The 27,713-nt window shown below is 71.9% G+C and overlaps 6 protein-coding genes across 6 annotated transcripts in view; 3 read left to right on the top strand and 3 right to left on the bottom strand.

The window, feature by feature from the left end:
* Positions 1-3,859, top strand: part of AURANDRAFT_65270 (hypothetical protein) — a gene marked incomplete at both ends in the record, with an annotated part of 5,781 nt that extends 1,922 nt beyond the window's left edge. The window contains 4 exons of the mRNA XM_009040024.1: positions 269-393; positions 593-872; positions 1,219-3,226; positions 3,426-3,859. Of these exons, the coding sequence (XP_009038272.1) occupies positions 269-393; positions 593-872; positions 1,219-3,226; positions 3,426-3,859 (2,847 nt within the window). The remainder of the gene's footprint in view (positions 1-268; positions 394-592; positions 873-1,218; positions 3,227-3,425) is intronic.
* Positions 3,860-5,482: 1,623 nt separating this feature from the next.
* AURANDRAFT_28524 (hypothetical protein) lies at positions 5,483-7,366 on the bottom strand (the record flags this gene model as incomplete). Its single annotated transcript, XM_009040020.1, has 2 exons — positions 5,483-5,890; positions 6,965-7,366. The coding sequence occupies 2 exons, from the start codon at positions 7,364-7,366 to the stop codon at positions 5,483-5,485; spliced, it is 810 nt and encodes a 269-aa protein (XP_009038268.1).
* Positions 7,367-7,633: 267 nt separating this feature from the next.
* On the top strand, positions 7,634-10,951 carry AURANDRAFT_65268 (hypothetical protein; the record flags this gene model as incomplete). Its single annotated transcript, XM_009040025.1, has 4 exons — positions 7,634-7,917; positions 8,843-9,706; positions 9,792-10,407; positions 10,583-10,951. The coding sequence occupies 4 exons, from the start codon at positions 7,634-7,636 to the stop codon at positions 10,949-10,951; spliced, it is 2,133 nt and encodes a 710-aa protein (XP_009038273.1).
* A 3,342-nt stretch (positions 10,952-14,293) lies between these two features.
* Positions 14,294-15,037, top strand: AURANDRAFT_28472 (hypothetical protein; the record flags this gene model as incomplete). Its single annotated transcript, XM_009040026.1, has 2 exons — positions 14,294-14,542; positions 14,672-15,037. 2 exons carry the CDS (start codon positions 14,294-14,296, stop codon positions 15,035-15,037), a joined length of 615 nt encoding a protein of 204 aa, XP_009038274.1.
* A 58-nt stretch (positions 15,038-15,095) lies between these two features.
* On the bottom strand, positions 15,096-16,603 carry AURANDRAFT_65267 (hypothetical protein; the record flags this gene model as incomplete). The annotated part of the gene is made up of 3 exons (XM_009040019.1): positions 15,096-15,489; positions 15,545-16,051; positions 16,230-16,603. The coding sequence occupies 3 exons, from the start codon at positions 16,601-16,603 to the stop codon at positions 15,096-15,098; spliced, it is 1,275 nt and encodes a 424-aa protein (XP_009038267.1).
* Positions 16,604-18,291: 1,688 nt separating this feature from the next.
* On the bottom strand, positions 18,292-27,301 carry AURANDRAFT_71905 (hypothetical protein; the record flags this gene model as incomplete). The annotated part of the gene is made up of 7 exons (XM_009040018.1): positions 18,292-19,101; positions 19,832-20,696; positions 21,019-22,250; positions 22,977-23,252; positions 23,632-24,451; positions 25,978-26,160; positions 26,400-27,301. The coding sequence occupies 7 exons, from the start codon at positions 27,299-27,301 to the stop codon at positions 18,292-18,294; spliced, it is 5,088 nt and encodes a 1,695-aa protein (XP_009038266.1).
* Positions 27,302-27,713: the final 412 nt, after the last annotated feature.

The following is a 27,713-nucleotide window of genomic DNA, read 5'->3' as shown; positions in this document are numbered from 1 at the left end:
CCTTCGCCGTCACCCTGGTCGTCGGCGGCGCGCCCGCGCCCGCGGTCGCCGGGGCCCTCGGCCGCGACGCCTGGCCCTGGGCAGCAAAAGGGTGATTCAACGTCGCTTCAACGTGAGTGTTCCGCGCGCGCGCGTTTCGGAAACAGCACCCACGCTTCGAGACCGCTCCGAGAGATGATCGCTCGTCCAAAAATCAGCCGAAACGAGCGGAAAACGACCGAGCTCGGAGCCTTTGACGTTGGGAATTTCGAACCCTTTTCCTGCCCAGGCCTGGCCCGCGGGCGCGGCGCCCGGCGACGCGGTCGCGGCGCTCTCGACGTCCGCGCCGCCGCCGGGCGCCTTCGCCGGCTGCGCGGCGCCCTTCGCCGCCGACCCGCCGCGGCCGCCGCCTGTGTGGAAATCAACCAGTGGAATGGACGCGTCCAGCAAAACTTCAAACCTCTCTATCTCGGCCAAATCGAAGTCGATTCGGCTGATTTTTGGACGAATCGATCGCTCTCGTCGAGTTCTCGAAGCACAGCCGAAGAGCTTGCGTCGAAACTGTCGCATACGCTCACATTGAAGTCGGGTTGAAGATTTGAATTCCACACAGGCCGCCGCGCGTGGAATTCCCGCGGCCGTTCCTCCGGCTCGCGGCGCCGGCGCCGCCGCGCCCGGCGCCGCCGTTCCGCGCCTGGGGCCTCGGCCTCGCCGTCGTCGCGCTCGCGTCGGCGATCGCGCGCCAGGGGCGGGACCCGCCGCTCGACGCCCGAGGCGCCGCGGGCGACGGCGACGGCGATGCCGCGGCCGGGTCCGACGCCGACGACGCGACGCTCGTCGTCGACTCCGACACCGAGGACGACGAGGAGGCGCCGCCGCCGGCCCAGGACGCCGTCCTCCTCCTCGAGTCCAAGACGCCGAAGAAGCGGAAGTAACGAGCCCTGGGAGGAGCGGGCTCGCGGCGGGACGAGCTAGCTGTCCACGATCACACGGCACTGTCGGCGCACTCCAAAACCTTGACGCGAGAACAGCAGAGCATGGCTCGAGCCTCTACAACCTCTTGCAACTGCGTCACAGCACCGTAGCGGCACGATGCGCTAGCTTGCAACCGCGACACAGCGCGCTGGAGCGGTCGCGATGCATCGACGGCGCATCGACGTCGACGGCGTCGAGCTGAGCGTCGACGCGGCGGCGACGACGCCGCCGCGGCGCGCGCCGCGCGCGCGGTCCGCGTCGCAGGACGGCGCGGCCCTGGGCAAGATGTCGCCGCGGCGGCGCCGCGCGGCCGCGGAGACGCGGCAGGCGCTCGTCGCCTGGCTCGCGGTGCTGGCGCTCCTCATCTCGTGCTCGTTCCTCGCGGCCTACGTGCGGCACCTCCGCGGCGGCGACGCCGTCGGCGGCGGCGGCGGCGGCGCGCGGCCCGCCGAGGCGCTCGCGGGCGCCGCCCGCGGGGACGCGGAGGCCGTGCCGCGCCTCGGCGCGCCGCCCGTCGCGCCGGGCGCCGTCGTCGGCGGCTACGTGCTCCGCGAGCTCGAGCGCGCGGCCGGGTCGCAGCGCCTCGAGGCGCCGCTCGCGGGCGTCGCGCACTTCACGGCGGCGCTGCCGCACCCGACGAAGGCGCTGCCGCCGCCGCCGCCGCCCGAGGCCGCGGGCGGCGGCGCGGTCGTCGCGGGGTCGTCGTTCCGCTGGCGGTTCACGCGCCGCGTGAACCGGGGCGCGCACGGCGAGGTCTGGCGCGGCGAGCACGCGGCGACGGGCGGCGCGTTCGTGCTCAAGCGCATGTTCCTCGAGAAGGGCGGCCACGTCCGCGAGGCCGCGGCGCGCGAGGTCTTCTTCGGCGAGGCGCTCCGGGGCGCGCGCGGCGTCGCGGGCTTCGTCGAGCGCTTCCGCGACGGCGGCGACCTCTGGCTCGTCTTCGAGGACGCGGGCGTCACGCTCCACGACTACGCGTTCTCGCCGACGTCGTCGGGCCTCCTCGAGCCGTCGGAGTCGTGGCGCGCGCTCCGGCGGAGCGCGGAAGGGCCCGCGTGGTTCCGCGACCTCGCGCGAAAACTCCTCGCGGGCGCCGCGGAGCTCCACGGCCGCGGCGTCGTCCACCGCGACCTCAAGCTCTCGAACGTCGCCGTCGCGCTCGGCGACGACGGCGCGCTCCGCGTCGCGGTCATCGACCTGTCGAGCGCGTGGTCGCCGGCCGCGGAGGCCGCGGGGCTCTTCGGCGATTTCGGGCCGTCGCGCGAGGAGGAGACCGTCGAGTACATGCCGCCCGAGGTCCTCTTCGCCGACGAGGACACCTTCTACGCGCCGGCGCCGGCCTACGACGCCTGGAGCCTCGGCGTGCTCCTGCTCGAGCTCCTGCTGGGCACGCGGCAGGCGCTGACCGTGGACCAGCGGACGCGCGCGGTGCTGAGCTGGCGGCTTCGGCGCGAGGCGCCCGCGGACGTCGAGCGCGCGCTGCTCCGCGCGGCGCTCGCGGACCTCTGTATCTTCCCCGGCGTCGCCGCCTGCGGCGACGACGACTTCGCGGGCGAGCTCCAGCGGCGCGACCCGCTCGAGATCGGCTACGACCGGTTCCTCGGCGTCGACGGCGTCGACCTGCTGCGGCGCCTGCTGGCCCACGACCCGCGGGACCGGCTCCTCCCCGCGGACGCGCTGGCGTCCCACGCCTTCTTCCGCCGGGACCAGGCGCGCGCGCTCGCGGGCGACGCCGCGGTCGCGCTCGACGCGCGGGAGTACCGCGTGCCGGGCCACCGGCGCTCCTTCGGGGTCTGGGAGAGCTGCCGCGTCTACGCCGCGGCGAAGCGGCCCGGCGCCTTCTGCGTCTACGACGCGTCGACCCTCCCGGGCTGCCTGTCCACGCACGCGCTGCTCCCCGACGACCCGCGGTCCGGCTTCTGCGACGTCCGGGGCCGCCGCGAGACCATCGAGGACCACTACGCGGTCGCGTACCGCGAGAACTTCACGCTCTGGGGCGTCTTCGACGGCCACGAGGGCCGCGAGGCCGCGCGCTACGCGGCGCACGCGCTGCCGCGGCTCCTCGAGGAGAAAGCCGACCTCCGGCGGCCGCGCGCGGCGGACGTCGCGGCCGCGTTCCGCGCGGCGGACGCGGGCTTCGCGGCGCTGGGCCGCGACCGGCTCGGCACGCGGCGGCGGTCGGGCACGACGGCGACGGTCGCCGCCGTCGCCGACAACGGCGCGCTCCTCGTCGCGAACGTCGGCGACTCGCGCGCCGTGCTCTGCTGCCGCCCGTGTGCAAATCAAATCTTCAACCCGACTTCAATGTGCGCGTATTCGAATGTTTTGACACGAGAACTTCCGCCGTGCTTCGAGAACTTGCTGAGAGCAATCGATTCGTCCAAAAATCAGCCGAATCGACTTCGATTTGACCGAGCTAGAGAATTCTGAAGTTTGGCCCCGACGTCCCAGCTCACTGGTTGATTTGCACACAGGCTGCGGCGCCGACGGCCGCGCCGTGGACGCGTCCTACGACCACGTCGCCGCGGACGCGGCCGAGGCGGCGCGCATCGTCGCCCTCGGCGGCGCCGTCGACGCCTCCGGCGCCGTGCCGCGCGTCGAGGGCCGCGTCGTCGTCACGCGGTCCATCGGCAACCGCGACCTCGCCAAGTACCTCGTGCCGGAGCCCCACGTCTTCGTCGCCGAGAGCGCGGCCTACGAGTTCCTCATCCTCGCGACCGACGGCCTCTGGGACACGACGTCGTCCGACGAGGCCGTCCGCTTCGTGCGGGCGCGGCTCGCGGCGGCGGCCGCCAGCCCGAGCCGCTACCAGGACGCGGCGACGGCGCTCACGCACGAGGCGCTCGTCCGCCAGTCCCAGGACAACATCGGCGTCTGCGTCATCGACCTCCGGAACCGCTCGGCGTAAAAAAATAGGGGAAAGCCAAGTGGGAAATCGGCGAATTCTACACAGGTCCTCGGCGCACAACACCGCGCGCCGGCGCGGGCTTTGCGCGCGCTCTTGCGCCGTTTTAGGGGTTGATTCGCGTTGCCCGCCCCCCTCAGAGTGCATCGCCCGACGCGCGCCTCGGAGCCCCCGAGCCTCGCGATTTCGGCGACGACGTCGACCGGCTCGAGCCGCTTCGCCGAGATCGCGTCGCCGCAGGTAAAGTGAACCATGAACTGGCGCAAGGGCTTCTGTACGGTTCTGATCGTTACCGCCGAGGCGCACCGCGACCCGCGCGCCGAGAACGAGGACCGCCGCGCGCGCCTCGCGGCGGCGGAGGCGAGCCTCGAGCTCGCGACGTCGGCGGAGTCGCCCGCGAAGGCCGTCGTCAAGAGCCGCTTCTTGAAGGAGCCGTCGAAGGCGTCGGAGGTCGAGGCCCTGCGCGAGCAATTCGCGGCGGCAGAGTCGCGCGCGGCGGCGGTGGAAGCGAGCGAGGGGTGGTTGAAGAAGTGGGCGGCGAAAGACGCCGCGCCGCAGTCGGAGGTCGACGCCGCGTTCTCGAAAGATCCTCCTCATTCCAAAAGACCATTAACGCTCGTAACTGGCACTGGGCGGGCCGGAACGACATTTTTAATGAACTTGTTTACCACACTCGGTCTTCCAACTGGATTCTCTGCAACAGAAGTCGCCAAAGCTGAACTGACAAGTTCCCACGCGGGACTAGAACATGCGAAACCTGCCCGAGGGCGCGATATTGTAAAAGCGCCCGAGGCGATGACACATCTCGATCATTATGTCAACTACCACAAAAATCACCCCCACGAACATGCATATTTCCGTTGGTTCGTGGTACCTATGAGAGACCCACATAAAGTGGCCGAGAGTCGTTCCAAGGCACCGCAAAAACGGGGAGGTTATTGGGCTGGTGCACACAATATGACACAAATGCTTGAAAAGAACAATGCCATGCTCGCGCACATGTTTTATTACTTATCCAATGAAGACCAGGAAGTAATCACCTTGGCGTTCCCACGTGATGTGTTTGATTCCGAGTACATGTACAGGCGCTTAAAACCGATTATGGACCACTATGGCATTGGAAAGGACACATTCATAAATGCCCATGCGAACGTTGCGAATCCAAACTATGTGTCGGAGCAGCCGTAGTGGCGTTCCGCGCGTCGTCGTCGCTCGAGGACTCCGTGACCAAGGCCGCGCAGCACCGTCGACTCTCCGAGTGCGAGGATGAAGAGGTCCAGATCTTCGACCAGTGCATCGACCCGGATACGACGTACCTGCAAGTTCCCCCCGCGTCCCCGACGCCCGGCTCGGCGCGCGACCGAACCTCGGCGTTACGCCGCACCGCGCGGCGCACTTGGCCGCGGCCGCCGGCGGGATATGTTAGGCCTTCGGCCGCCGCCTGGCTCGGTTCGCCGAGGTACCCCGCGAGCAACCCCTGGATAAGCGGCGTCATAGAAGGCCAAACTCAGTAATCATTACCGTCCGACGAGTGCGGCGGCGACTCGTCGTGCGCGGAGTCGTCGTCGTACGGGACCTCCCCCGCGCGCTCCGCTCGTAAGCTAGGGATTTCCGTTACTTCTCTTCTTAGAGCTCCTCTCTATACTCGCCGCCGCCCTTGAGGCCGGCGACGTCGAAGGACCGCGTCCCCCGCTCCTTGAGGAAGCGGCTGAACGAGTCGAGGTCGTGCGCGTGCTCGTAGAGCGCGGGCTTGGCGTCGCGGTCGGCGGGGAAGAGGTAGATCGTCGGGAAGCCGTCGACGAGGACGCCGGGGTCGTCGATCTCGTTCTTCGTCGCGTCCATGCGCGCGACGACGACGGAGTCGACGGGCGCGTAGAGCCGCGCGAGGGCCTCCCAGGTCGGCGCGAGCGACGCGCAGTGGCCGCACCAGGGCGCGTGGAAGAGGACGAAGAAGTCGGCGTCGCTCGCCGGGTCCCGGCGGTGGAAGTCGACGACGGCCGCGAACGACTTGCCCGAGAGCTCGACGACGCGGCCCTCGGCGTTCGCGGCCGCCGCGGCCCGGCGCGCGTCGCCGGGGCCGCCGATCATGGGTTCCGACCGGAGCCAGGGCTCGAGCTCGCCGGCGAACATGGCCGCCTCGAAGGCGAGCAGGTCGTCCGCGTCGAAGACGGACTTGTCGCCGCCGGAGGCCGCGGCCCAGGCCGCGAAGGTGTAGGTCCGCGGCGTGCCGAGGATGGCCTCCCGCGACGGGGGCGCGCCGTCGACGTCGACGTCGAGATCCGCGACGACGCGCATGTCGCACAAAATCACCGTCGGCAGGTCGTAGGCCGCGTCGAGCGAGAAGTGCTTGAGCACGCGCTCCTCGGCCGCGGGGACGACGACGTGGCGCACGCGGCTCCGCTCGACCTCCGCGGCGTCGGCGAGGGCGGAAGTCGCCGCCAGCGCCCGCTTCGACTTCTCGTCGACGACGAGCAGCGCGTGGACCGCGGGGCCGCGGTGCTCGTAGAAGAGCGCGGCGCCCTTCGCGCTCTCGAAGCGCGTCACGAGGGGCGTGAGCCGCGCGCCCACGAAGGCCGCCATGGCCGACGCCGGCGTCGCGTCGTCGACGCCGAGCACGGACACGTCGTCGCCGTCGTTGGCCTCGACGACGACGACGGCGTCCGCGAAGGCGCCGAACTCGTCGACGCCGAAGTCGTGGTTCGCGGCCTCGGCGACGAGGTCCGGCCGCGTCGTCAGCGCAAAGGCGACGCGGTCCTCGTCGTCCTCGAGGTTCGCGACGGACGCGAAGCGCCGCGCGGCGTCCGAGTCGTTCCGCGCGAAGACGCCGACGACGAGCGCCTGGGCAGCAAAAGGGTGATTCAACGTCGCTTCAACGTGAGTGTTCCGCGCGCGCGTTCCGAAGAAAGCATCCACGCTTCGAAACCGTTCCGAGAGATGATCGCTCGTCCAAAAATCAGCCAAAACGAGTGGAAAACGGCCGAGATATGAGCCTTTGAAGTTGGGCATGTCGCACCCTTTTGCTGCCCTGACGAGCGCCTCGAGCGCGCCGTCGAGGAGCAGCTTGCCGAAGAAGTCGCGCGCGCCGGGCCAGTCCGCGAGCTCGCTCACCGCCGGCCGCGCGCGCCGCTTCGCCCAGCGCGCCAGGGGCGCCGCCTCGTTGGGGCCCTCGTAGTCGCCGACGAAGCGGCCGAAGCGGAAGCACTTGACGTGCGGGTAGCCCCGCACGCCGTAGGCGTCGGCGACGGCCCGGTCCTCGGCGGCGTCGAGGGACCCGAAGAGGACGTCGAGGCCCGCGTCCCGGACCGCGCTCGCCGCCTCGAGGAACTGGGGCTCGAAGCGCCGGCAGTGGGCGCACCAGGGCGCGCCGAAGGACACGACGGCCACCGGCGCCGCCGCGAGCGCCGCCTCGAGCGTCTCGCCGTCGAGCTCGACGACGGGCTCGCTCTTCGCCGCGAAGAGGGCGTCGCATCCGGCCGCGAGCGCGATCACGGCCAGCCAGCGGGCAGCCATCATCGCGCTGCCCAAGCGGCACTCGAGAGCGAGTGTGAAGCCACTCGTGAAGGCAAGTGCTGGACATCACTCGGCTAGCTATAGATTTCTCTTCAACATATTATAGGGGGCAGCCTCGCAACGTCTGGTACCATTTTATGAGCAAGTAGACCTTCCTCACGCATCTTCGCCGTCGACCGTCGGCGGAACGCAACCAAAGTCCGGTGCACTCGCCCGCGGCAGGGGCCCGGACGCCGCGGAAGCGACGCGGACGCGCGGTCGAGGGCCATGCGGCGCGCGGCCGCCGTCGTGCTCGTGAGCCTGCTGGCCCGCGCCGGCGCGCCGCCCGTCGAGGGCGAGACGCCCGAGGAGGCGGAGGCGCGCAAGGCGCGCGAGCGGAAGGAGGTCGAGGTCGACATGCTCGCCATGCACCACTGGCGCGGTCCCGCGGCGTCGCGCCGCGCCGCGGCCGGCGCGGACGTTTTCCCCGCGCGCAGGTTCTGCGACCAGCCGGCGAACGCGGACATGTACCTCTGCGACGCCTTCCGCGACTACCTCGCCGGGACGCCGGAGTCGGAGATGGCGAAGAAGCGACCGCACCCGAACCCGGCGAGCGAGCAGATCAGCACCATGCACGCGCGCCGCCCGCGCCCCGCGCGCGCGCCGCGACGCGCCGCCGCGACGCGCCGCCCGCGCGCAGGAGACGTACTGCGCCATCGAGGACAACGTCCAGCGGCAGCCCTGCCGGTTCTTCAAGCCGCGGAGGAAACGGGACCTCTAGCGGCCCGCGGCGCCGCGCGCGCGGGAGCGAGCGCCCTCGCGCGGCCCTCGAATAGAGCGCCCTCGCGCGGCCCTCGAATAGAACTGTGATCCCGGCGCCTTAGTCGAGGCGCTTGCCTCGGCGCGACACGGGCCGGCCCTCGCTGTCGAGCTGGAAGTAGCCGCCGGTCCGCGGCCCCGCGTAGTCCTCGGAGCTGTCGCCCTCGAAGGCCCGCTTGCCCTCGTCGCCCGCGCCGTAGAAGTTGCTCTTGCGCTTGCCGTAGAACTTGTCGCCGTTGCCGAGCTTCCGGTCCATCGCGTCGTCGACGAAGTCGTCGAGGCCCTTGCCGAGCTTCGAGAAGAAATTCGCCACGGGGTTCGGCGCCGCCTTCTCCTCCGCCATCTTGCCCCGGAGGAAGCTCGCCATGGCCGCGTCGTCGTCGTCGCCGTCGTCGTCGCCGCCGCCGCGCAGCGCGACGCCGCGCCGGCGCGTCGGGAGGGCGGAAAGCGGTGGCGCCGTCCGCTCGGCGAGGTTCGCGCGCTGCGTCGGTGCGGTGGAGGCGCGCTGCACCGGCGCGAACGCCGCGCAGGACCCGACGAGCGCGAGGAGCAGCATGGATCCACACGTGCAGAGCTTCGGCCGATGCCACATCACGCGCCGGAGCCGCGGAGGGGGGCAAAGCAAGGGATGGAAGACATTGAAGTCGAATTTGCCACAGCGGACGAGCAATTCTGCAGGGCTCGAGACGAACGCGCGGGCGCGAACATACCTGCCGCGATGCTCCTCAACCGCATCCATGCGCGGAACGAGGAGATCGCCAGCCAGGCGCAGCGGCACACGGCGGACCGGAGCCGCCACCGCCGGTCCTTCCAGACGCGGCTCTGGCTCGCCGGCGCGGCGCTGTGCACGACGCTCGTGCTCGTGCTGCGCGACGCCGCCGTCGCGGGCCGGGCGTCGCCGCTGTCAGCGCCCCGCGTGCGCCTGGCGCGCGTCGCCTGCGGCGACGCGACGGCGGCCCAGGACCGGTCCGCGGGCCCGAGAAGGTTCGTGCTCGACGGCCGCGCCAAATGCGCGTCGGCCGCGGCCGTCGACGCGGGCGCGTGCGTCGCCGGCGGCGGCCGCGCGGGCGTCGCCCGGGCCGCCCTCAGCTTCCTCGCCGGCGGCGCCGACGCGGAAAAGTCCCTGCGCTGCCTGCCGACGTTCCTCATCGTCGGCGCGCAGAAGGCGGCGACGGGCTCGCTGAGCGACTGGCTGAGCCGCCACCCGGCGCTCCGGCGCGGCGACGGCCCCGCCGCCCACCGGCGCGAGGTCCACTACTTCGACCAGCTCCCCGGCAACGGCTCGGACACGGCCGCGCTCGAGGCGACGTGGCGCGATTACCTCCGGAGCTTCCCGGCGGTGTCGCGCGACGAGGCCCGCGCGGGCGTCGCGACCTTCGAGAAGTCGCCGAGCTACGCCCGCTTCCCCGACGCGCTCGCGCTCGCGCGGCACCTCGTGCCGGGCGTCCATCTGGTCGTCGTGCTCCGCGACCCCGTCGACCGCGCGTACTCGGCCTATTGCCACCACCTGTGCCGAATTCAAATCTTCAACCCGACTTCAATGTGAGCGTATGCGACAGTTTCGACGCAACCTCTTCGGCTGTGCTTCGAGAACTCGACGAGAGCAATCGACTCGTCCAAAAATCAGCCGAATCGACTTCGATTTGACCGAGCTAGAGAATTCTCAAGTTTGGTCAGGACCACCCAAACCAGTGGTTGAATTCGGCACAGGCCACCACGCGCGGCACGGCCGCTTCTACGAGGTGTCGCGGCCCCTGCCCCGGTCGCCCGCGGGCGCCGTCGTCTCCGCGGCGCCGCGCCGCGGCTGCTTCCGCGCGGCCTGGACGCTCGACGAGGCCGAGGGCTACGTCGGCGACTGCGCGGGCCGCGGCGACCTATCGCCGCTCGCGTGCGCGGCCGGGGCCTGCGCGCCGGAGACCTTCGACGCCTACGTCCGCGGCGCGACCGTCGCGAAGCTCTTCCTCCGGGCGCCGCCGGCGCCGGCCGCGGACGACGCCGCGGCCGGCGCCGACGCGCCGCGCTTCGCGCCCGCGGGGTTGCCCGCGCGCTGGGCCAAGGCGCCCGGCGGCGCCGTCGACGTCGTCGCCGACGGCGACTACGCGGCCCAGCTCTCGTCCATCTACGGCCACTTCCCGCGGCGCCAGGTCCACGTGCTCTTCTTCGACGACGTCGTCGGCGACCCGCTCGGCGTCCTCGACGAGCTCCAGGCCGCGCCGAATTCAACTATTCAATTCGACTTCAATGTGATCATATGCGACCGTTTTGACGCGAGCTTTGTAACTCTGCTTCGAGAACTCGACGAGAGCAATCGATTCGTCCAAGAATCAGCCGAATCGACTTCGATGTGACCGAGCTAGAGAGTTCTGAAGTTTGGTGGGGACCCCCGAAACCAGTGGTTGAATTCGGCACAGGCTCCAGGGCCGCCTCGGCCTGCCCTACCACGACTTCGAGCCCCAGCTGCGGCGGCGCAAGGGCCGCTACGACGTCGCGCCGCTCCGGACGTCCCTCTGGGACCACGCGCTCGACGCGCTCCGGCCGCGGCGGCATCGCGACGCCGAGGCCGCGCCGCCCATGGCCAAGGCGACGCGCGCGCTCCTCCGCGACTTCTACGAGGCGCCGCTCCGGCGCCTCTGGCGCACGCTCCGCGACCACGGCGACCTCCACGTCATCCCCCCGCGGTCCTGGTCGGACCGGAGCGACGACGACGCGCCCGCGCCGCGCTTCCGCGCGCGGCGATCGCCGCGCGTGCCGAGCCCCGGGGCCCAGCTCACCGACGAGGTGCCGTAACAGCGCGCGCGGGGTCGCGGGCGCGTCCTACGCCTCCTCCTCCTCCTCCTCCTCCTCCTCCTCGCCGTCGTCGCCGGGGAGGCCGCGGCCCTCGAGGAGGTCGACGTCGTCGAGGCCGCGGTAGACCTCGACCTCCTGGAGCGGCTGGCTCTCGACCATGAACATGTCCCGGGGCAGGCCGCAGCGGCCGTCGTCGGCGTCCGGCACGTCGACGCCCTCGAGGAAGCTGAGCTCGCGGAGGAGCGCGTCGAGCTTCCGCCGGTCGTCGCGGCTCCCGCGGTCGCTCACGGTCCGCTCGAGCCACTTCTCCGTCGAGAACGCGCGCATGCGGCGGAGGGCGTCGTCGGCCTCCAGAATCTCGAAGAGGTCGTCGTGGAGCAGGTTCGCCCAGACCTGAGACGGGTCGCCGCGGTCGCGCGCGCGCGCGGCGGAGCGCGCGGGACGCGGCGCGCCTCGCGTCGGCCGCGACGACCTTGCCGCCCGGGAGGCAGAGGGGCGCGCCCTTGACGGGCTGGTGCTCGTAGGCGCGGATGACCGTGCGCGCGAGGTCCCGCGCGGCCGCCTCGTCGGGCCCGAGTTCGCGGTGCTCGCCGCTGTTGGGGCAGCAGCGGATGGTCTGCGCCGCGAAGGGGTGGGCGTGGTAGCGCTTCAGGAGCGGCCGCGCCAGCGCCACCTGCGCGGGCGTGTCCTTTTGTCGTGCGGCGGCGCGCGGGCCGCGGCGGCCGGCGAGCGGCCGCCCGCGCTCCGCGCGGGAGGCGCGGGCAGCCCCCGGCCGCGAGGGAGCGGACGCGGGCGCGCGCCTCTTGCAGGCTCGACATGGCGGCGACTACTGGAGCATCATCGTGCTCCCGCTGCGCGACGACGAGCCGCGCAGTGTGGTGGAACAACTTTTGCGGCGCGCAAAGAGAGCTCGTGGATCGTGCCAACCACTACTAGTAATGAACAAAGGCGTAACAAGTTTGCCCGTGCTCCTCCGGCCTTCGGCCTCCGGGAAGGTAAAGGTCAGTCTGCGCCGGCCGGAGGGGGCGCGGCGCCGTGTTTACGCGGCCTGGCCGAAGGCTAGCCGGCTCCTCAGATGCGCGACTCGGGCCGATGGCTATGGGGGCTGGCCGCGGCGGCGGCCGCGGTCCCTTCGGGACCGATGGTTGTGGGAGCCCGTTCCTTCGGGACCGATGGTTGTGGGAGTCCGTCCCTTCGGGACCGATGGTTGTGGGAGCCCGTCCCTTCGGGACCGGTGGTTGTGGGAGCCCGTCCCTTCGGGACCGATGGTTGTGGGAGCCCGTCCCTTCGGGACCGATGGTTGTGGGAGCCCGTCCCTTCGGGACCGGTGGTTGTGTAATCTTATTGCTTCCCTGCGCGACCCGTAGTACGGCTCTCACAAAGTCGGTGATCGTATTCCCGAGTAGGCGCGGGCGCGCAGCGTCGGGCCCGAACGCGTCGCCGGCCGTCCCGCGATGGCCTTCGGCGTCGCGCCGCCGGGCCGCCGCAGATACTCTCTGACCCATAGAAATCGTCACGTCCCCCCCCCCGCCCCGCGCGGCCCGTCGGACGGACCCGGCCGCCGGTCCCGCGGCCCGGAGCCGATCGCCGAGCGCGTCGCCCGCGGCGCCCCGGTCGACGTCGGCGCCGCGCGGGCGCGGGCGTCCCGAGACCCCGCGGGGTGCGGGCCGCGCGCGCGCCGCCGCCCCGCGCGCGGGCCGCGGGCGATCCGCCCGCCGCCCGACCGGGCCGGGCCCGAACGAATCCCCGATCGAGTCGGCCGGGGCCGCGCGGCGCCCGAGGGCGTCGCGCGGGCGAAACCGCCGCCCCGCACCTCCTCGCGGGTCGCGGGGGGCGCGCCGCGCCGGGCGCGGGCCGCAGCGGCGGGCGGGAACCGCGCCGTCGGGCCGCCCGCGGAAACCGCGAAACCGTCGACCGCTCGTTTCTCGCGCCCCCCGCCGTCGTTTGGAAATCGCCTCGGTGGAAGTGTCCGGGACGCCGCCGCGGGGGGGCCTGCCAAAGCGCGCGCGGGGCGGCCGCGCGCGGAAAAAGTTATTAGACAGCTCGGTGATGGCAGCACCATTTTGCCCTTCCGCTTTTGTGATATAGAACGGTAGGATACTTTGGGCAACTTTAACCCGACGGACCTCCGTAAAATTCGAAGCTGGCGCGGGCGAGCGTCTCGTCGCCGGGCGAGGTGTCCCTGCGCCGCGCGGTCGGTGGCTGCCAAACGGCCGCTTCGAACGACGGTACTGTTAGTCCGGGGGTTTCACGAGAGGACGGCGGCGACTGCCACTTGGCGCATCCACCGAGGAGCTGGGAAAGCTCAGCCAACAGGTCCAAGTTTTTACACGGCCTGCTAAGCCTGCCGCCGATCGCCACCCTGACTGCGGGCCTTGCCGGTGTCGAGCGAGGAGCGGGAGCGAGAGAGACACCGAGCGTCGCCGCCGGCGCTGCCCGGAACCCCGCGGCGCCTCCGCCGGCCTCGGCGCTCCGGTGCGGCGCGGCGGGGATGGCGACGAGCTGGTACAACACGCACTTCGAGGCCGCGGGCTACGCGGGCGACGCGGACACGGAGCGGACGACCCTGGAGCTCTGGGAGTCCGTGGCGGCCGGCGGCAGGGACCCGGCGCGCCTCGCGGAGCTCGCGCGGCGCCGGCGCCCGGCGCGCGCCGTTCGAACGCGCGCGGAGCCGCGGCCGCGCGCGCGACCCCGCCCCCCCCCCGCCGCAGGCCGTGGCGTGCTCGCGCATGCCCTGGAACGCCAAGCTCACGCGCGACGCCCGCGCCCGTCGAGAGTTCCCTCCCGCGCGCCGCGCGAGCCGCGCGCCGCAGGGAGGCGCTTCGCAACCACGGCTTCGACTTCCGACTCGGCGCGTTCGCCGGCGGCGCGCCGGCGCCGTCCTGCGGCGCGCTCTTCGACGCCCTGGCCGCCGTCGGCGGCGGCGCGAACCCCATGCCCTTCCCCAAGCCCGCGTTCCTCGGCTGCGAGCTCCGGCATCGCCAGGCCGTGGCGACGGGCCGCGGCGACGTGACGATGGAGCACGTGCTCGTGACGGCCGACGGCCGGGGCTTCGGCCTCGTGCGGAACCTGCAGACCTGCATCTACGGCAAGGTGCGCCACGGCGTCGAGCTCGAGCCCACGGGCGCCGCGGCCGCGCGCGGCGGCATCTTCGGGTTGGGGTCCGCCGGCGGCGCGCCGTGGCGCGCGACGGAGCGCGAGGTCGCCATCAAGTGCATCGAGCGCGCCAAGTACGAGCAGCACATGGCGCGCCACGCCGGGCGCCTCAACGAGGACCCCATCAAGGAGGTCGCGGTCATGAACTACGTCGCCAGCGCGGGCGGCGCGCGCTACGTGCTGCCCATGCTCGGCTGCTACGCCGACGAGGCGTCGGTCTACGTCGTCATGCCCTTCTGCCCCCACGGCGACCTCTTCGGCGTCGTCGAGAGCCGGGGCGCGCTCGAGGAGGCGCGCGCCGCCGCGTACATGGGCCAGATCGTCGCCGGCCTCGAGAAGCTCCACGCGCTCGGGTTGGCGCACCACGACATGTCGCTGGAGAATCTGATGTTGGACGCGAACGAGGACGCGATCATCATCGACTTTGGCATGGCCGTCAAGTCGCATCCGACGTTCACGCGCTTCCTCGCGGGCCCTAACGCGCCGCCGCCGCCGCCGCCGGGCCACGAGAGAGACCTGGCCGCGGGGCCGTCCTACTACGCGGCGCCCCTGGGGCCGTCCAAGGGCTGGCCCTGCCGCTGCGGCAAGCTGCTCTACATGGCGCCCGAGCTCTTCGAGGCCAAGGAGCCCTTCGACGTCTTCGCCGCCGACGTCTGGGCGCTCGGCATCATCCTGTTCCTCCTGCTCACGGGCATGCCGCCCTGGGACGCGGGCAGCGGGCCGACGACGTCGGACATGCGCTACGTCTACGTCCGCGACGGCCGCCTCGACGAGCTCCTGCGGAACTGGAACATCTCGCTGAGCCCCCACGCGCCGGACCTGCTCCAGCGGCTCCTCACGGCGGACCCGCGGAGCCGCCTCACGCTCCCCCAGCTCAAGGCCCACCCCTGGTGGCAGGCGAACGCGCGCTTCGTGAACGTGCCCGTGTGACGACCCCCGCCCCGGCGCCGCCGCGCGCGCCCCTTTTGGCATAGCGACCCGCACCCGTCTAGTCGCACGGCGCGCCGTCCGACCGCGTCCGCCGCCCGAGGAAGCCGTACTTGGCGACGACGGCGTTGAGCGCGTCCGTCGCCGCGCAGAACATCCACGCGCGCCGCTTGCGGTCCCGCAGGTCCCGGCCCGGCGGGCCGACGGCGGGCGCGGCCCGGAGGTCGCCGTGGTCCCGCGCGAACTCCGCGGGCGACGGCCGCGGGAGCCGCTCGCCCGCGCAGCTCGAGAAGACGTCGTGCGGCAGGCGCCGCTTGCCGAAGACGAGCTCCCGCTCGGCGTCGGGGAACCGGTAGCCCTGGCAGTAGTGGACGAAGACGGGCACGTCGTGGCCGGGCCAGAGCCGCTGGGGCAGCGTGACGTCGCAGGACGACGTCGCCGCGCCGTCGATCCACCTGCGCGCGGCGGCGGGGTGTCCGGCGGAAGGGGCGTCGGCGCCGGCGGACAAACGGCCACGCCTCCCCGTACGCGTTCACGTTCGAGACCATGTAGTGGTCGAGGCGCAGGTGGGGCAGCCCCAGGTCCGCGGCGGCCATGGAGTAGGCGTACATCTCCGCGAGCAGCTCCGGGTACTGGGCGAAGACGCGCGGCACGTACTCGCACCACCGGTCCGCGATTTTCGCCAGGTCGTCGCGGTGCGCGATGTAAGGGGGCCCGACGCTGTAGTAGCGCCAGGCCTCGGCGGACGTGACGTTGGCGCAGCGGCTCTTGGCGCCGCAGATCTTCCCGAGGTCGAACTTGAGCCAGCCGTCGCCGAGGCCGTAGAACTGGCCCACGGGCTGCCCCCGTTTCACGCGGCGGAACCGCGCGGCGGCCGCCGCGGCGTCCACGGGCGCGGACGCTAGGATCGCCGACGCGTTGCTCACGTCCGCCGTCAGCGGCCGCAGGAAGATGAAGTCCGGGTCGATGAGCGCGACGACGGCGTCGTCCCCGAGGTCCGCGCGCGCGAGCCAGTGCCTGGGCCGCAAAAGGGTGCGACATTCCTAAACTTGAAAGGCTCCTATCTCGGCCGTTTTCCACTCGTTTCGGCTGATTTTTGGACGGGCGATCATATCTCGAAGCGCTCTCGAAGCGTGGATGCTTTCTCTGGAACGATCGCGCCCGGAACGCTCATGTTGAAGAGAACTTGAATCACCCTTTTCCTGCCCCGAGCCAGTGCCGGAGGCCGTAGGGCTTGTTGTAGAACTTGTAGTCCTTGCCGCTGTCGCCGTCCGTGGAGAAGTGGGGCGTGAGGTGGACGAGGAAGCGGCCCGCGAGGTCGGGTTCCGCGTGGCGCGCGCGGAGTTTGGCCGCCTCCGCGTCCGTGCAGCCGCTCGCGATGCGCGTGACGCGCCCGGGCTGCCCCGCGAGCGTCGCGCTGTGGTAGACGACCTCGCTCTGCCAGTCCTGGTACTTCCCGCAGTCCGTGCTGAAGACGACGTGGAACTCGTCCGCCGGCCGCGCCGGCGGCAGGGGCGCCGGGGTCCGGGCGACCTGCAGGCGGTGGGTCGCCAGGAGGCTGCCCAGCATGGCGAGCGCCAGGAGCAGCGTGAGCGGCGACGTCGTCGCGTGCGCGCTCGCCGGGCTCGCGGACGCCACCGCGCGTTTCGCCTTTTGTGTCGCGCTCGCGCGGGACCGCATGGCGCTTGGGATGGCGCTCAGGCGCGGCTCATATGCATCGCGACGACGATACGTTGCCCTTCACGGTGCAGCCTTGTTGAGGCGTAATCATCGAAGTCTGGTTCCAGTGCGGAGCTGCCCCGCCGCTCCTCGAAACGATGCCGGGGGTCCGCCGGGGCCTGCGGGCGTTCGCGTGGGTCGTCGCCCTGGCGCGGTCGGTGTCCGCGAACGCGAAGCCGAGCCCCGAGCGGCTCTGCGTCTCCCGGGGCGGCTGGTGCCGCTGCCACTGCCGCGCCTACCGCGACGTCGGGCCGGGCGAGCGGAATGTGGAGTTTCGGGTGAGGCACGGGCACGCCATGCGCTGCGACGAGGACGGCGCCGGCTTCGATCCGACCTTCGGCGAACTGTGGGGCTGCGAGTGCTCCGCGGACTCGCACCTCCACCGCGACAAGCCGTCCCTCCGGCACGAGAGATGAAGATGGTGGAAGGGGGTTTGGAAGGGGAGCAGGTTCCACTTTGCGTGTAAAATCTCGCTTTGCCGTGTTTTTTTGCCGACGGCGACTCGGGCCCGCGTTCGCGCTCGGACGCGGGCGGGGGGAGCGCGCGCGGGGCAGAGGCTAGCGCGGACTCGAGCGTGCGGGCCGCGTCGGCGGACGACGGGGTCGTGTTCTTGTCGAAGCGACGTGGTGGGACGTCGTCTGAGAATCGCAAAACGAGGACACAAAGCTGATGTTTACCTAGTGTTGACGCGTGAATTCGCGGCGCTCGACCCGACGTATGGATATTGTTCGCGAGATTCGCGGGCCGTGAGGCGATAACTAAGCAGCACGTGTGCCCGAGCCGTTACTCTAGCCCAGCAGCAATCCGACTAGCAGTTCCTGACAGCGGCGCGCGCTCGTGAAACCGGCCACATCGGCAGGGACGACGCCGGTCCTCTTTTCCCTGCTTTTCTTCACATCATGGCGCTGGCCTCCCTGCGCTCCCTCCCGACGCACGCGCTGGCCTCCCTGCGCGCCTTCCCGAGCCACTACGCCCGCTTCTCGCAGCGCCGGCCGCACGTCGCGGCGGCCGCCACGGCCGGCGGTGTCATGGCCGCGTCCGACGTGACCTGCCAGTCGTTGACCCGGGACGACGGCGTCGACGCCGGGCGCACGCTGGCCTTGGCGACGTTCGGGTTCTTCCACTACGGCGTGACCGCGAAGACGCTCTACCTCTGGTACGACCGAATTCTGGGAAAGACGCCGACGGTGCGGAACGCGATGACGAAGATGGTCCTCGACGTCTACGTGCACACGCCGCTGCTGCTCATCCCGACGTTCTACGCGATCACGTGCTCGCTGCGCGGGCGGAGCGTCGACGAGACCGCGAGCCAGCTGCGGCGCGAGTGGTGGGACGCGTCCTTCGGGTCCGCGGTCTTCTGGACCCCACTCTGTCTGCTCAACTTCCTCTACGTGCCCCAGCACTCGCGCATCGCCGCGATCAGCGTCGGGTCCTTCGTCCACAAGACGTGGCTCTCCTGGCTGAGCAACCGGCACAAGATCTAGCGCCCTGCACATAGTCGCGTGTACATAGCCCGTCTGTTTTTACGGGAAAGCGCGCTACTTGAAGTCGATGGCCTTCGCGGTCATGAGGACGACGAAGTCCTCCTCGGTGAGGGCGTGGCTGTCCTCGTCGAGGGACGACTCCTTGAGGGCGTCGGCGACGATGGTCGCGGCGTCCTTGCGGACGTAGGTCTGCACGGGGAAGGAGCCGTCGCCCTCGGCGACCTGCTTCTTCGCGTCGATCTGCCCCGACCGCGCGAGCCAGAAGACGAGCCGCTCGAGGTCGCGCCGCGGCAGCGCGTCGCCGTCGGCGTAGACGCGGTGGAGCGCCGCCGCGCGCTCGACGGCGTCGCCGCCGCAGCAGAGGGACAGCGCCGCGAAGAGGTAGCCGAGCTCGACGTCCTCGCTGTCGCGCCGGTCCTGGGCGTTGGCGACCATGGCGACGCGGTCCAGGAGGTGGCCGCCCTCGAGCGGCCGGTCGAGGAAGCGGTTCGCCGCCTCCGCGAAGGCGACGTAGCCCACGCCGTCCGTCGCCGCCGACGCCCGCAGGACGCGCCGCGTCTCGGCGCAGACCTCCGCGAACTGGGCCGCCGTGAGGAAGGGCGCGTTGCGGTCCCGGAGCTCCTCCCGCTCGCCGCCGTCGAGCGCGACCTCGTCGCCGATCGCGTCGAGCTGCTCGAGGCGGTTGCTGTGCGCCGCCGACGCGCGATAGAACCAGAAGCAGAGCCCGCCGATGGCCGACATGACGGCGTAGGGCACCCACCAGTAGGCGTCGCCCTCCTCGAGCTCCGGCGCGCCGCCGCCGCCCACGGCGCCCACGGGGCCCACGGGCTTCGTTGTTGACAGCGCTCGGCACCGGAGCGCGGGCTGCGTCGCGCGGCCCAGGCGCGGCGCGCGGACCGGGACCGTCGACAGGCGCCGCAGTTGCGGCGCCAGCGCGCGCGCTCGCAACATCGTTCAACTCGGGTGTTGTGGCAAGGCCGACGCCCGCCAGCATCGTCGCCCTCAGCGTCGACCTGGTCCGCGATGGCGTCCGTCAACGAGCTCGCCTACACGAAGATCATGCTCCACTGCGCGGCCTACCCGCACTTGGCGGTCGACGGCCTGCTCGTCGGCACGTCGGAGGGCGCGACGATCGCCGTCGTCGACGCCGTGCCCCTCTTCCACAACGGCACTTTGGCGCCGAGCGTCGAGGCGGCGTCGCTCGCCGTCGAGACCTACGCCAAGTCGGCCTACGGCGGCCGCGTCGTCGGCTACTACGCGGCGAACGAGCACCTGCGCGACGAGTCCATCGCGCCCGCCGCGGCGCCCGTCGCGGACGAAATCTCCGCGCGCGGCGGCTCCGCCGTCGTGCTCCAGGTGTCGAACAAGCGCCTCGCGGACCCCGGCGACCACGGCCTCAGCGCCTACACTTCGACGCGCACTACGACGACGTCACCAAGGACTGGCGCAACGGCCACGTGCGGACCTGGCTCGAGGCGCACTAGGCGCACCCCGTGTGTAAAAAACCGAAAACCGTCTAGTCGCCGAAGTGGCCCGGGGGCTCCCAGCAGGGCCGCGAGTTCGAGCCGTAGAGGCTCGAGCTCGCGTCGACGACGGCGCCCGGGTCCGGCGGCGGGTGGGGCTCCTCCGCGAGGCAGTGGCGCCAGGGCGTGTTGTGGAGGAGGTGCCAGACCTCCTTGAAGTTGACGATGAGGTCCTCGAGCGAGCTCGTGTGGATCTTCTCGTGGCCCTGGGGCGGCGGCCGCGACGCGAAGGCCGCCGCGCAGTTGGCCCGCTCCTCGGCGCCCACGTCCGCCAGCAGGAAGTCGCTCAGGTTGCCCACGAGCGAGTGGTCCGCGTCGACGTCCTCGTAGACGACGCGCGCGGACGGCACGCCCCGGGCGAGCGCGTAGAGCCGGAGCCGCTCGAGCTCGTCCCACTTCTCGCGCATGTCCTGGAGCTGCTCGAGGACCTGGTCCCGCCGGAACGTCACGCGGCGGCTCCGGAGCTCGTCGAGCCGCGACTCCGAGTTCGGGTGCGCGGAGTGCCGCAGCCCCCCCGCCTGGGCCCGCGCCTTGTCCTCGGCGTTCAGCAGGCGGCTCACGAGCTGGCGCGCGGCGTTGCGCCGCAGCAGGAAGACGAGGCGCACGCCGAAGTCGCGGCAGAGCTCGACGAACCACGGCCAGTGTCTTCCCGCGCGCTGGCTCAGCATCCACTTGAAGCCCGTCGCGACGGCGTAACCCCCACGCGCCGCCTCGGCCTCCTGCCGCAGGGTCTGGTTCAGCATGACCTGGAACTTGGCCGTGATCGGCGCCGCGGCGCCCGGGAGCGCGCCGCCCGCGGCGAAGGTCCTCAGGCAGCCCCGCAGTGTCGCGCCGTCCCACTCGAGGCCGCCGCGGTTGAGGAACATCTCGCTGTGGCTCACGACGCAGGGGTAGCTCTTGAGCTCGTCCATGACGAAGAGGGACCCGCTGCGCTGGCTGCTCACGACGACGTAGGGGTGGTGACCGCGCCGCGGCGCGGCCGGCGCGCCGTCGGCCTCGCTCGCGCGCACCGCCGCGCCGGGCGGCGCCGCGCCGCAGCGCGCCGCCACCACGAGCGCCAGCACTAGGGCGTGGCGCATCTCACGGCACCGGGCTGCCCATGTTGCGTATTTTTTGGCGCCAGGCGATCGAGTCGGACCGATCGATGTGTGTTGCCGACGACATCGTCGACATCGACGTGCTGGTTGAAGTGTCGTGAACGGCCGATCGGCGCCACGGCGAGAGATACCATACGTGTTAGGACGCGAGGCAGGCGAACTTGAGGTCGTCCCAGTCGCCGAGCGCGCGGAACGTGCCCGGGTGGCCGCCGAAGAAGTCGTGCTCCGCGTCCATGGGCGCGCCGGCGTCGTCCGCGAGGACGAACTCGCGGAGCGCCTCGCAGTCGACGTCGTGGAGCGCGTCGTGGAGCAGCGAGCCCGCGCCGTCGTCGAGCACGCGCGCCTGGCGCTGGCGCGTGCGGACGGCGTCGAGCGCCGCGCGCCAGTAGGCCTCGATGCAGTCGCCGCAGAGGTAGGTGTCGTGGACGTCCGCGGCCTCGGCCGCGAGGCGCCGGGCCGCGCCCACGTCCGCCGTGAGCCGGCGCACCGCGGCCGGCGCGGACGCGCGGGTCACCGCGACGTGCGTCGCGCCGTCGCGCAGCGCGGGGTAGTACCACTCCACCGCCGGCGAGTCCCAGAGGACCACCGTCGACCCCAGGTTCCAGAGGTGGTTCAGGTGCCGGCTGTAGGAGCCGCCCATGGTCCCCGGCATGTTGAGGACGTGGCGCCACCGCGAGAAGTCGTGCGGCTCCACGAAGAGGGACCGGTTGCGGCCGTCGGCGAGGTGTCGCATGCTCGCCGTGTAGTTGAAGGCGCCGCCGCAGGCGTCGCTGTTCGGCGGCTGGCACGACGTGCAGCGCACGTCGAAGGCGGTTGCGTCGTCCGAAGTCAGCGAGATCGCCGCGACGCGCGCGACGTTGCCCGGATTGCAGGACCGCGTGACGCCGCCCCGCCAGAAGAGGCGCGGGTCCCGCCCGGCGAAGGGCCGCAGCGCCGCGGCGCCGCGGATGCGGCCCGCGCGGTCGTCCCAGAACCGGAGGTGGCAGAAGTACGGGTTCGGGACCAAAATCCCGCGCGCGCCGTAGCCCGACACCTTGGCGATGACGAAGCAGGGCGTCTCCGGCGCGCCCGGCGGGCAGCCCGTGCCCCGCGCGCCCTGGTCCCAGACGAAGAGCGCGTTCGGCAGCGGCGCGCGCTCCGCCATCGACGCGATGAGCGAGAACATGTAGTGGATCTTGTGCTTGTCGGCGTGGAGGTGGTCCGCGGCGCAGAAGATGCGGTTCTGCCAGAGCAGCACGAAGTGCTGCGTGGCCGCCAGGGCCTGGCGCGCGAGGCGCAGCGCGTCCTCGTCGCTCCGCGCCTTCGGGTAGGCGTCCACCGTGCGCTCGAGCTCGCGCCGCACGCGCGCCGACGCGTTGAGCGCGTCGTCCGGATGGCGCCGCTCGAGCTCGCGCTGCGGCGCCCAGCGCGCCTCGCGCGCGACGACGACGGCGAGCCACAAGGGCAGCCACGAGGCGCCCATGGCGGAGTTAAGCGGAGTTTTATAAATTTATTCGGGGCTGCCACCTTGCCGCCTTCCTGAAGCGGCGCTAAAAAACCGGCCGCACTGTTGTGCATCGCACCGCGTCCGTCGGCGGTCCGCGCGCCGGCGGCCGATGGAGTTCCTCATCGGCTCGTCGAGCAGCGCGCAGCTCGACGCCGCGGCGGCGGGCAACGGCGCCGAGCTCGAGATCGAGCACGCCGTCTCCCCGAGCAAGGACCCCATGAGCCGCGTCGAGGCGAAGCTGGGCCTCATGGTCGAGGCCGGCGAGGGCGCCGCGGCCTGCCCCGTGGACGTCGCCCTCGTCCTCGTGCGCCTCGACACGGACGACAAGGGCATCTCCTGGCGCGGCATCTGCAGCCGCGAGCGCATCCGCACGCTCGGAGATCTCGACGAGACGCTGTCGTCGGGCGAGTTCGAGGGCCTCTTCCCCGAGCACGTGGCGAAGCGGCTGCGGCTGGCGCGGTTCCTCGTCGGCACGGCCCTGGAGGCCGGCGAGCCCAAGCTCGCGACGTCCGCGGCGAACACGGGCGCCGAGAGCATGGACGACCTCGCGGGCCGCGTCGACGGGTTGCCCGTCATGTACAAGGCGCGCATCCGGAACCGGCTCCGCACGGAGCTCCTCGAGTCGGAGCGCACCGTCGTCGACTTCACGACGCGCCTCGCGGACGACTTTCGGTTGGGCCTGCGCTTCTTCGTCTGCGGCGGGTCGACCGGGACCGCGCTGAGCGAGATCGCCTGCGCGTCGGCGCCCGACGACGACGGCGTGCCCGAGCAGCCCCGCCAGTTCGAGTTCAGCGTCGTGCCCGACGCGCCGCCCGAGGAGCCCGAGCCGCAGCGCGAGCGGCCCGAGACGCCATCGCGCGAGCGGCGGAGCCCGTCGGCGGCGTCGGAGCCGCCGGCCGCGCCGCTCCACTAGGGGGGGCGCCGCCCTTGTGCCCGTCTTTCTCGCGAACATCGGGTGGTGTTATGTGGGGCGTCGTCGACGTAGGCCCCGCGCGGCCGTCCAACGGCGCGCGCGGGCGGAGGGCGGTCGGAGCTGGGCGGAGGTGTCGGTTTGGCGGGCCTGGATCTCCCGAGGCGCGTCGCCGACGGTCCGCGTTTTTGTGTGTGTGTGGTGAGGTCGACGCTCCGGTCGCGCGCGAATAAGAGAGGGGCCGCCGCGCGGGCCGGGGCGCGCCGTCCAACGGCGCGCCCCCCCGCGGAGGGGCGGCGGCGTCGCGAAGCGACGTGCTCAGGGCGTCTCGGCGTCCGGGTTGTCGCACCACCACTGGTCGCCGCAGCACTCGTCGACGAGCGCCGGCCGCTCGTCGACGAGGTCGAAGTCGGACGACCGCTCGCGGAAGCGGTGGAGGTGCGACGCGTCGTTCATCGAGAGCACGCGGCAGCAGAGGCGGTCGTGCTGGGGCTCCTTCGTGAGCTCGAACTTGTAGATGGCCGTGTTGTAGGCGCCGTTCTCCGCGAAGGGCACGCGGCGGCCGTCGGCGCCGCGGGCCGCGTTGACCGTCTCCATGATGAAGCCGCCGTGCGTGACGACGAGGACGCGGAGCCGCGAGTCGTCGCGCGGGGGCGGCGGCTCGTCCTTGGACGGCGACACGCGGCCGGACGCGGGCTTCTTGGGCGCGCCCTCCGGCGCCTTCTCGTCGTCGTCGCGGCGGCCCTTGCCGGAGACGAACGTGCCCCCGAGGCGCAGGAGCAGGCGCCGCGCGCGCTTGTTCACGTCCTCCCAGGACTCGCCGCGGGGCACGCGGTAGGCCCGCGCGGGCACGCCCGGCGGCCGCGGCGCGCGCGGCGCGTGGTGCGGCAGGCCCTCGTAGATGCCGACGGACCGCTCGCGGAGGCCCTCGTCCGTGCGGAAGAAGGCCGGCGGCCGGGGCCGCCAGCGGCGCGTCGCGAGGGAGCAGGTCTGGCGGCAGCGGAGCAGGTCGCTGCAGAGGACGACGTCGAAGGGCCGCGCCGCGTGCTCGACGCGGAGCCGCGCGCCCAAACTCGCGGCCTGGGCCGCGCCCGTGCGCGTGAGGCGGCCGTGCTGCTGGCCCTGGGTGATGCGCCCCGCGTTCGCCTCGGTCTCGCCGTGGCGCACGAGCCAGACCTCGACGGCCGCCGCGCGGCGCCTGCGTGTTTCGGCTCCTCCGCGCGCGCGGCGCGCGCGCGGAGACCCGGGGGGACGCGCGGCGGCTCGGACTCGCGGCGCGGCGAGATGAGGCCGTGCTGCTGCAGGGGCTCGACCTTGCTCGTGTCCAGGTCGTGGCGCGTCGACCGCGGCCGCGCGACGGGCTCGGGCGCCTGCGCGGGTCCGGGACGCGCTCGGCCGCCGGGGGCGACGCGCCGGGGCCGCCGGGGGGACCGGGGCTGGCGGGGGCCGGCGCGGGGGTCCGGGGGACGCGGGAGGCCCGCGTGGACGCGCTGGAGCTGCTTGGAGCGCGGGGGAGCCGTGCCGAGCCGGGGCCTGCGGGGGGGGGCCGCGTCCGGGCGCCGCCGCGCGCGGGACCTTGCAATTCGGGGCCGGGAGGACGCCGCCCCGCGCCGCTCGAGGACCGCCTGGACGCGCGCCGACGCGCTCAGCGCCGTCCGCGGCCGCCGGGTCGTCCAGGCCGACGGCGATGAAAAGGAAGACCCGCGATCGCCCCCGAGGGAGAAGCGGGCCCCGCCCTCGCGCAGCCGGGACAAGGGGCTGCCCCCGCCGCCCGTCGTCCGGCGGCGTTGCAGGGACATGGCCGGGCGCTGGGGGGCGGGCCCGCCTCCCGCGCCCCCGCGCCCAGATGCCGACGCCACGGGGCTGCTGTGTTGGGATAGCTGGATAGCGAGAGATTTCGTGTGGGGCTGCCATTGAGAGCCATTGGTTCGAGGCAATCTTCATGGTTTTGGGTGAAGACCTCACACAAATCTAAAACGGAGGCCGCATCGACCTCACGATCCGCATATTTTCGGAGTCAGGTCACCTGGATCGCTGGAGGATTCAACCCACCTCAGCAGCGGATGACGGCGATGCAAGGCAACATTCGCCGCCGCTCGTCAACATCGCGACGGTGAAGCTCGACGAATTGAAGCATGAGAGGCTGCATTTTGGCCCTCCTCGCAGCGTGCGCGGCGGGCTTCGCTCCGCCGCGCCGCCAGCACCTGTCGCCGCTCGTGCTCCTCCACAGCGACACGCCCTTCTCGCAGCGCGGCTACGCGGAGCGGCCGCGGCGCGGCGGCGGGACGCGGGGCCGCGGCGGCGGCCGCGGCGGCCGCGGCGGCCAGGGCCGGGGCCGCGGGGGCCCGGAGCCGCGGGCCGGCGACTGGCTCTGCAAGCAGTGCAACGCGAACAACTTCGCCTTCCGCAAGACGTGCTTCCAGTGCGGCGCGGAGGGCCCGAAGCGGCCGCCGCGGCCGAACCGGCGGCGCCACAACTGGTCCTGGGCCGAGGCGACGACGCAGCACGGGCCCAAGGAGGTCGTCGCGGGCCTGGCGAACGACCTGCCCTGGGTCTCCGGCGCCGGCGGCGACGAGGTCGCGGCCGCCTACGCGCTCGACGACGGCAACTTCGGCGCGCCGGGCTTCAACCCGAAGACGAAGGCCGTGACCGCGTGCCAGCCCGAGGTCTACCAGGCGGACGCGCCAGAGGAGGAGGGCTCCTAAAAAAAAGGACGCTTTTTACAGGGACCCCGCGAACGGGTTGTCGTCGAAGTCGCCGGCGAAGGGGTCCGGCGTCGCCGGCGCGAGGCCGGAGGGCGCCTGCCCTCCGGGCGCGCGGAGCAGCGGGTCGCTGGGCACGGAGCCGAGCGTCGCGAGGAAGTGGAGCATGATGGGCCGCTGGGAGTGCTTGATCGCGTTGACGCACCTGTGTGGAATTCAACCACTGGTTTGGGTGGTCCTGACCAAACTTGAGAATTCTCTAGCTCGATCAAATCGAAGTCGATTCGGCTGATGTTTGGACGGATCGATGGCTCTCGTCGAGTTCTCGAAGCACGGCCGAAGAGCTTGCGTCGAAAACTGTCGCATATGCGCACATTGAAGTCGGGTTGAAGATTTGAATTCGGCACAGCGGCGCGCTCGGCGAAGGTCATCGTCGCGACGGACCGGCCCGAGATCTTCGACAGCAGGTCGCCGATGCGGATGTCGACGGGGCAGTCCGGCGGCCGGCAGGACGCCACGAAGGCCGGGAAGTCGTTCTCGCGCGACTCCGCGCCCGACGACTTGCCGAGCGTGAACCCGAGCGTCCGCTCGGGGAAGACGACGCTGTACTCGCGGACGTTGTTCGCGACGCCGACGAAGGGCGCCGCGGGCGGCGTCGCCCAGACGTGGGGCACGTGCACGAGCTTGGCGACGTAGCCGTCCAAATCCCGGCGCCGGGCCTCGAGGAACGCGGCGTCGTTGTGGTCCTGGAACAGCTTGAGCTTCTTGAGGGGGAGCCGCGGCACGGAGTTGCGCACGTGGTGCCCCGCGAGCGCGCCGGTGATTGCCTCGTCCAGATCGGCGAAGTCGCGGAAGCGGCGGTGCACGCGCGTCGTCGCGACCTCGTCGCCCTTGGACGCGTGCGTCTCGATGAGGTACCAGACGATGGGCGCGGACGGCGACGCGTGGTCGCGGGTGGTGACGTGCGCGAGCACGCGGCACGAGTTCACGCGGAGCGCGGGGCCCGACCGACCGGCGTGGCCGGGGGCGCGCCGCGGGTCGGCGGTCGCGGACGTCGCCTCGGGCACGGAGACGCCGTCCGCGGAGCACGCGTACGAAAACCCGAAGAACGCGCTCCGCTGGATGTGGATCGCGCCCCGGCAGCCGCCGCAGGCGAAGGGGATCGTCGTCGTCGACCCGTGGAACACGGAGCTCGTGCCCAGGGACCCCTCGAGCTCCTCGTGGTCGACGAGCGCCGCGCGCGCGCCCGTGAGCGGGTGGTGGTAGAGCGACACCTCGTGGTGCTGGCCCCCGCCGTCGCAGAACCGCCACGTCCGGTTCACCTCGCCGCTGAAGATGGAGACCATGGCTTCGGAAGGCTTCCGGGGTCTCCGACGGCGCGGCGCTCGAGGACGCGGAGCGGCGCTCGAGGACGCGGACTGTCGACAGGCGGCCCACTAGCTTGTGGCAAATTGCAATTGGCTCGGACAGAAAATCCCGATCCCGACGCCGTACGCGCCGCCGGCTAAAAGGGCCGGCGCCACCGGGATCCCGGCGCCGACCCCGAGCGACCCCGAGCGACCCCGAGCGCTCCTACGCGCTCGGACGCGATCCCGGCGATCCGGGGCGCGGCGGCGCCGGTCATGCTAAAATGGTCGTGCGCTTAATTCGCCGAAGTCTACATGGCGTGCTCGTGGTCGAAGTCTACTTGGCGTGCTCGTGTTCGTGGTCGTGCTTCTCCTTGTGTTTCTTGTCCTTGTGGCCGTGGCCGTGGTCGTG

Source organism: Aureococcus anophagefferens (assembly GCF_000186865.1).
Source record: "Aureococcus anophagefferens unplaced genomic scaffold AURANscaffold_13, whole genome shotgun sequence".
NCBI lineage: Eukaryota > Pelagophyceae > Pelagomonadales > Pelagomonadaceae > Aureococcus > Aureococcus anophagefferens.
The sequence above is the reverse complement of the archived record's forward strand: the minus strand, read 5'-3'. Positions and strand labels throughout refer to the sequence as shown.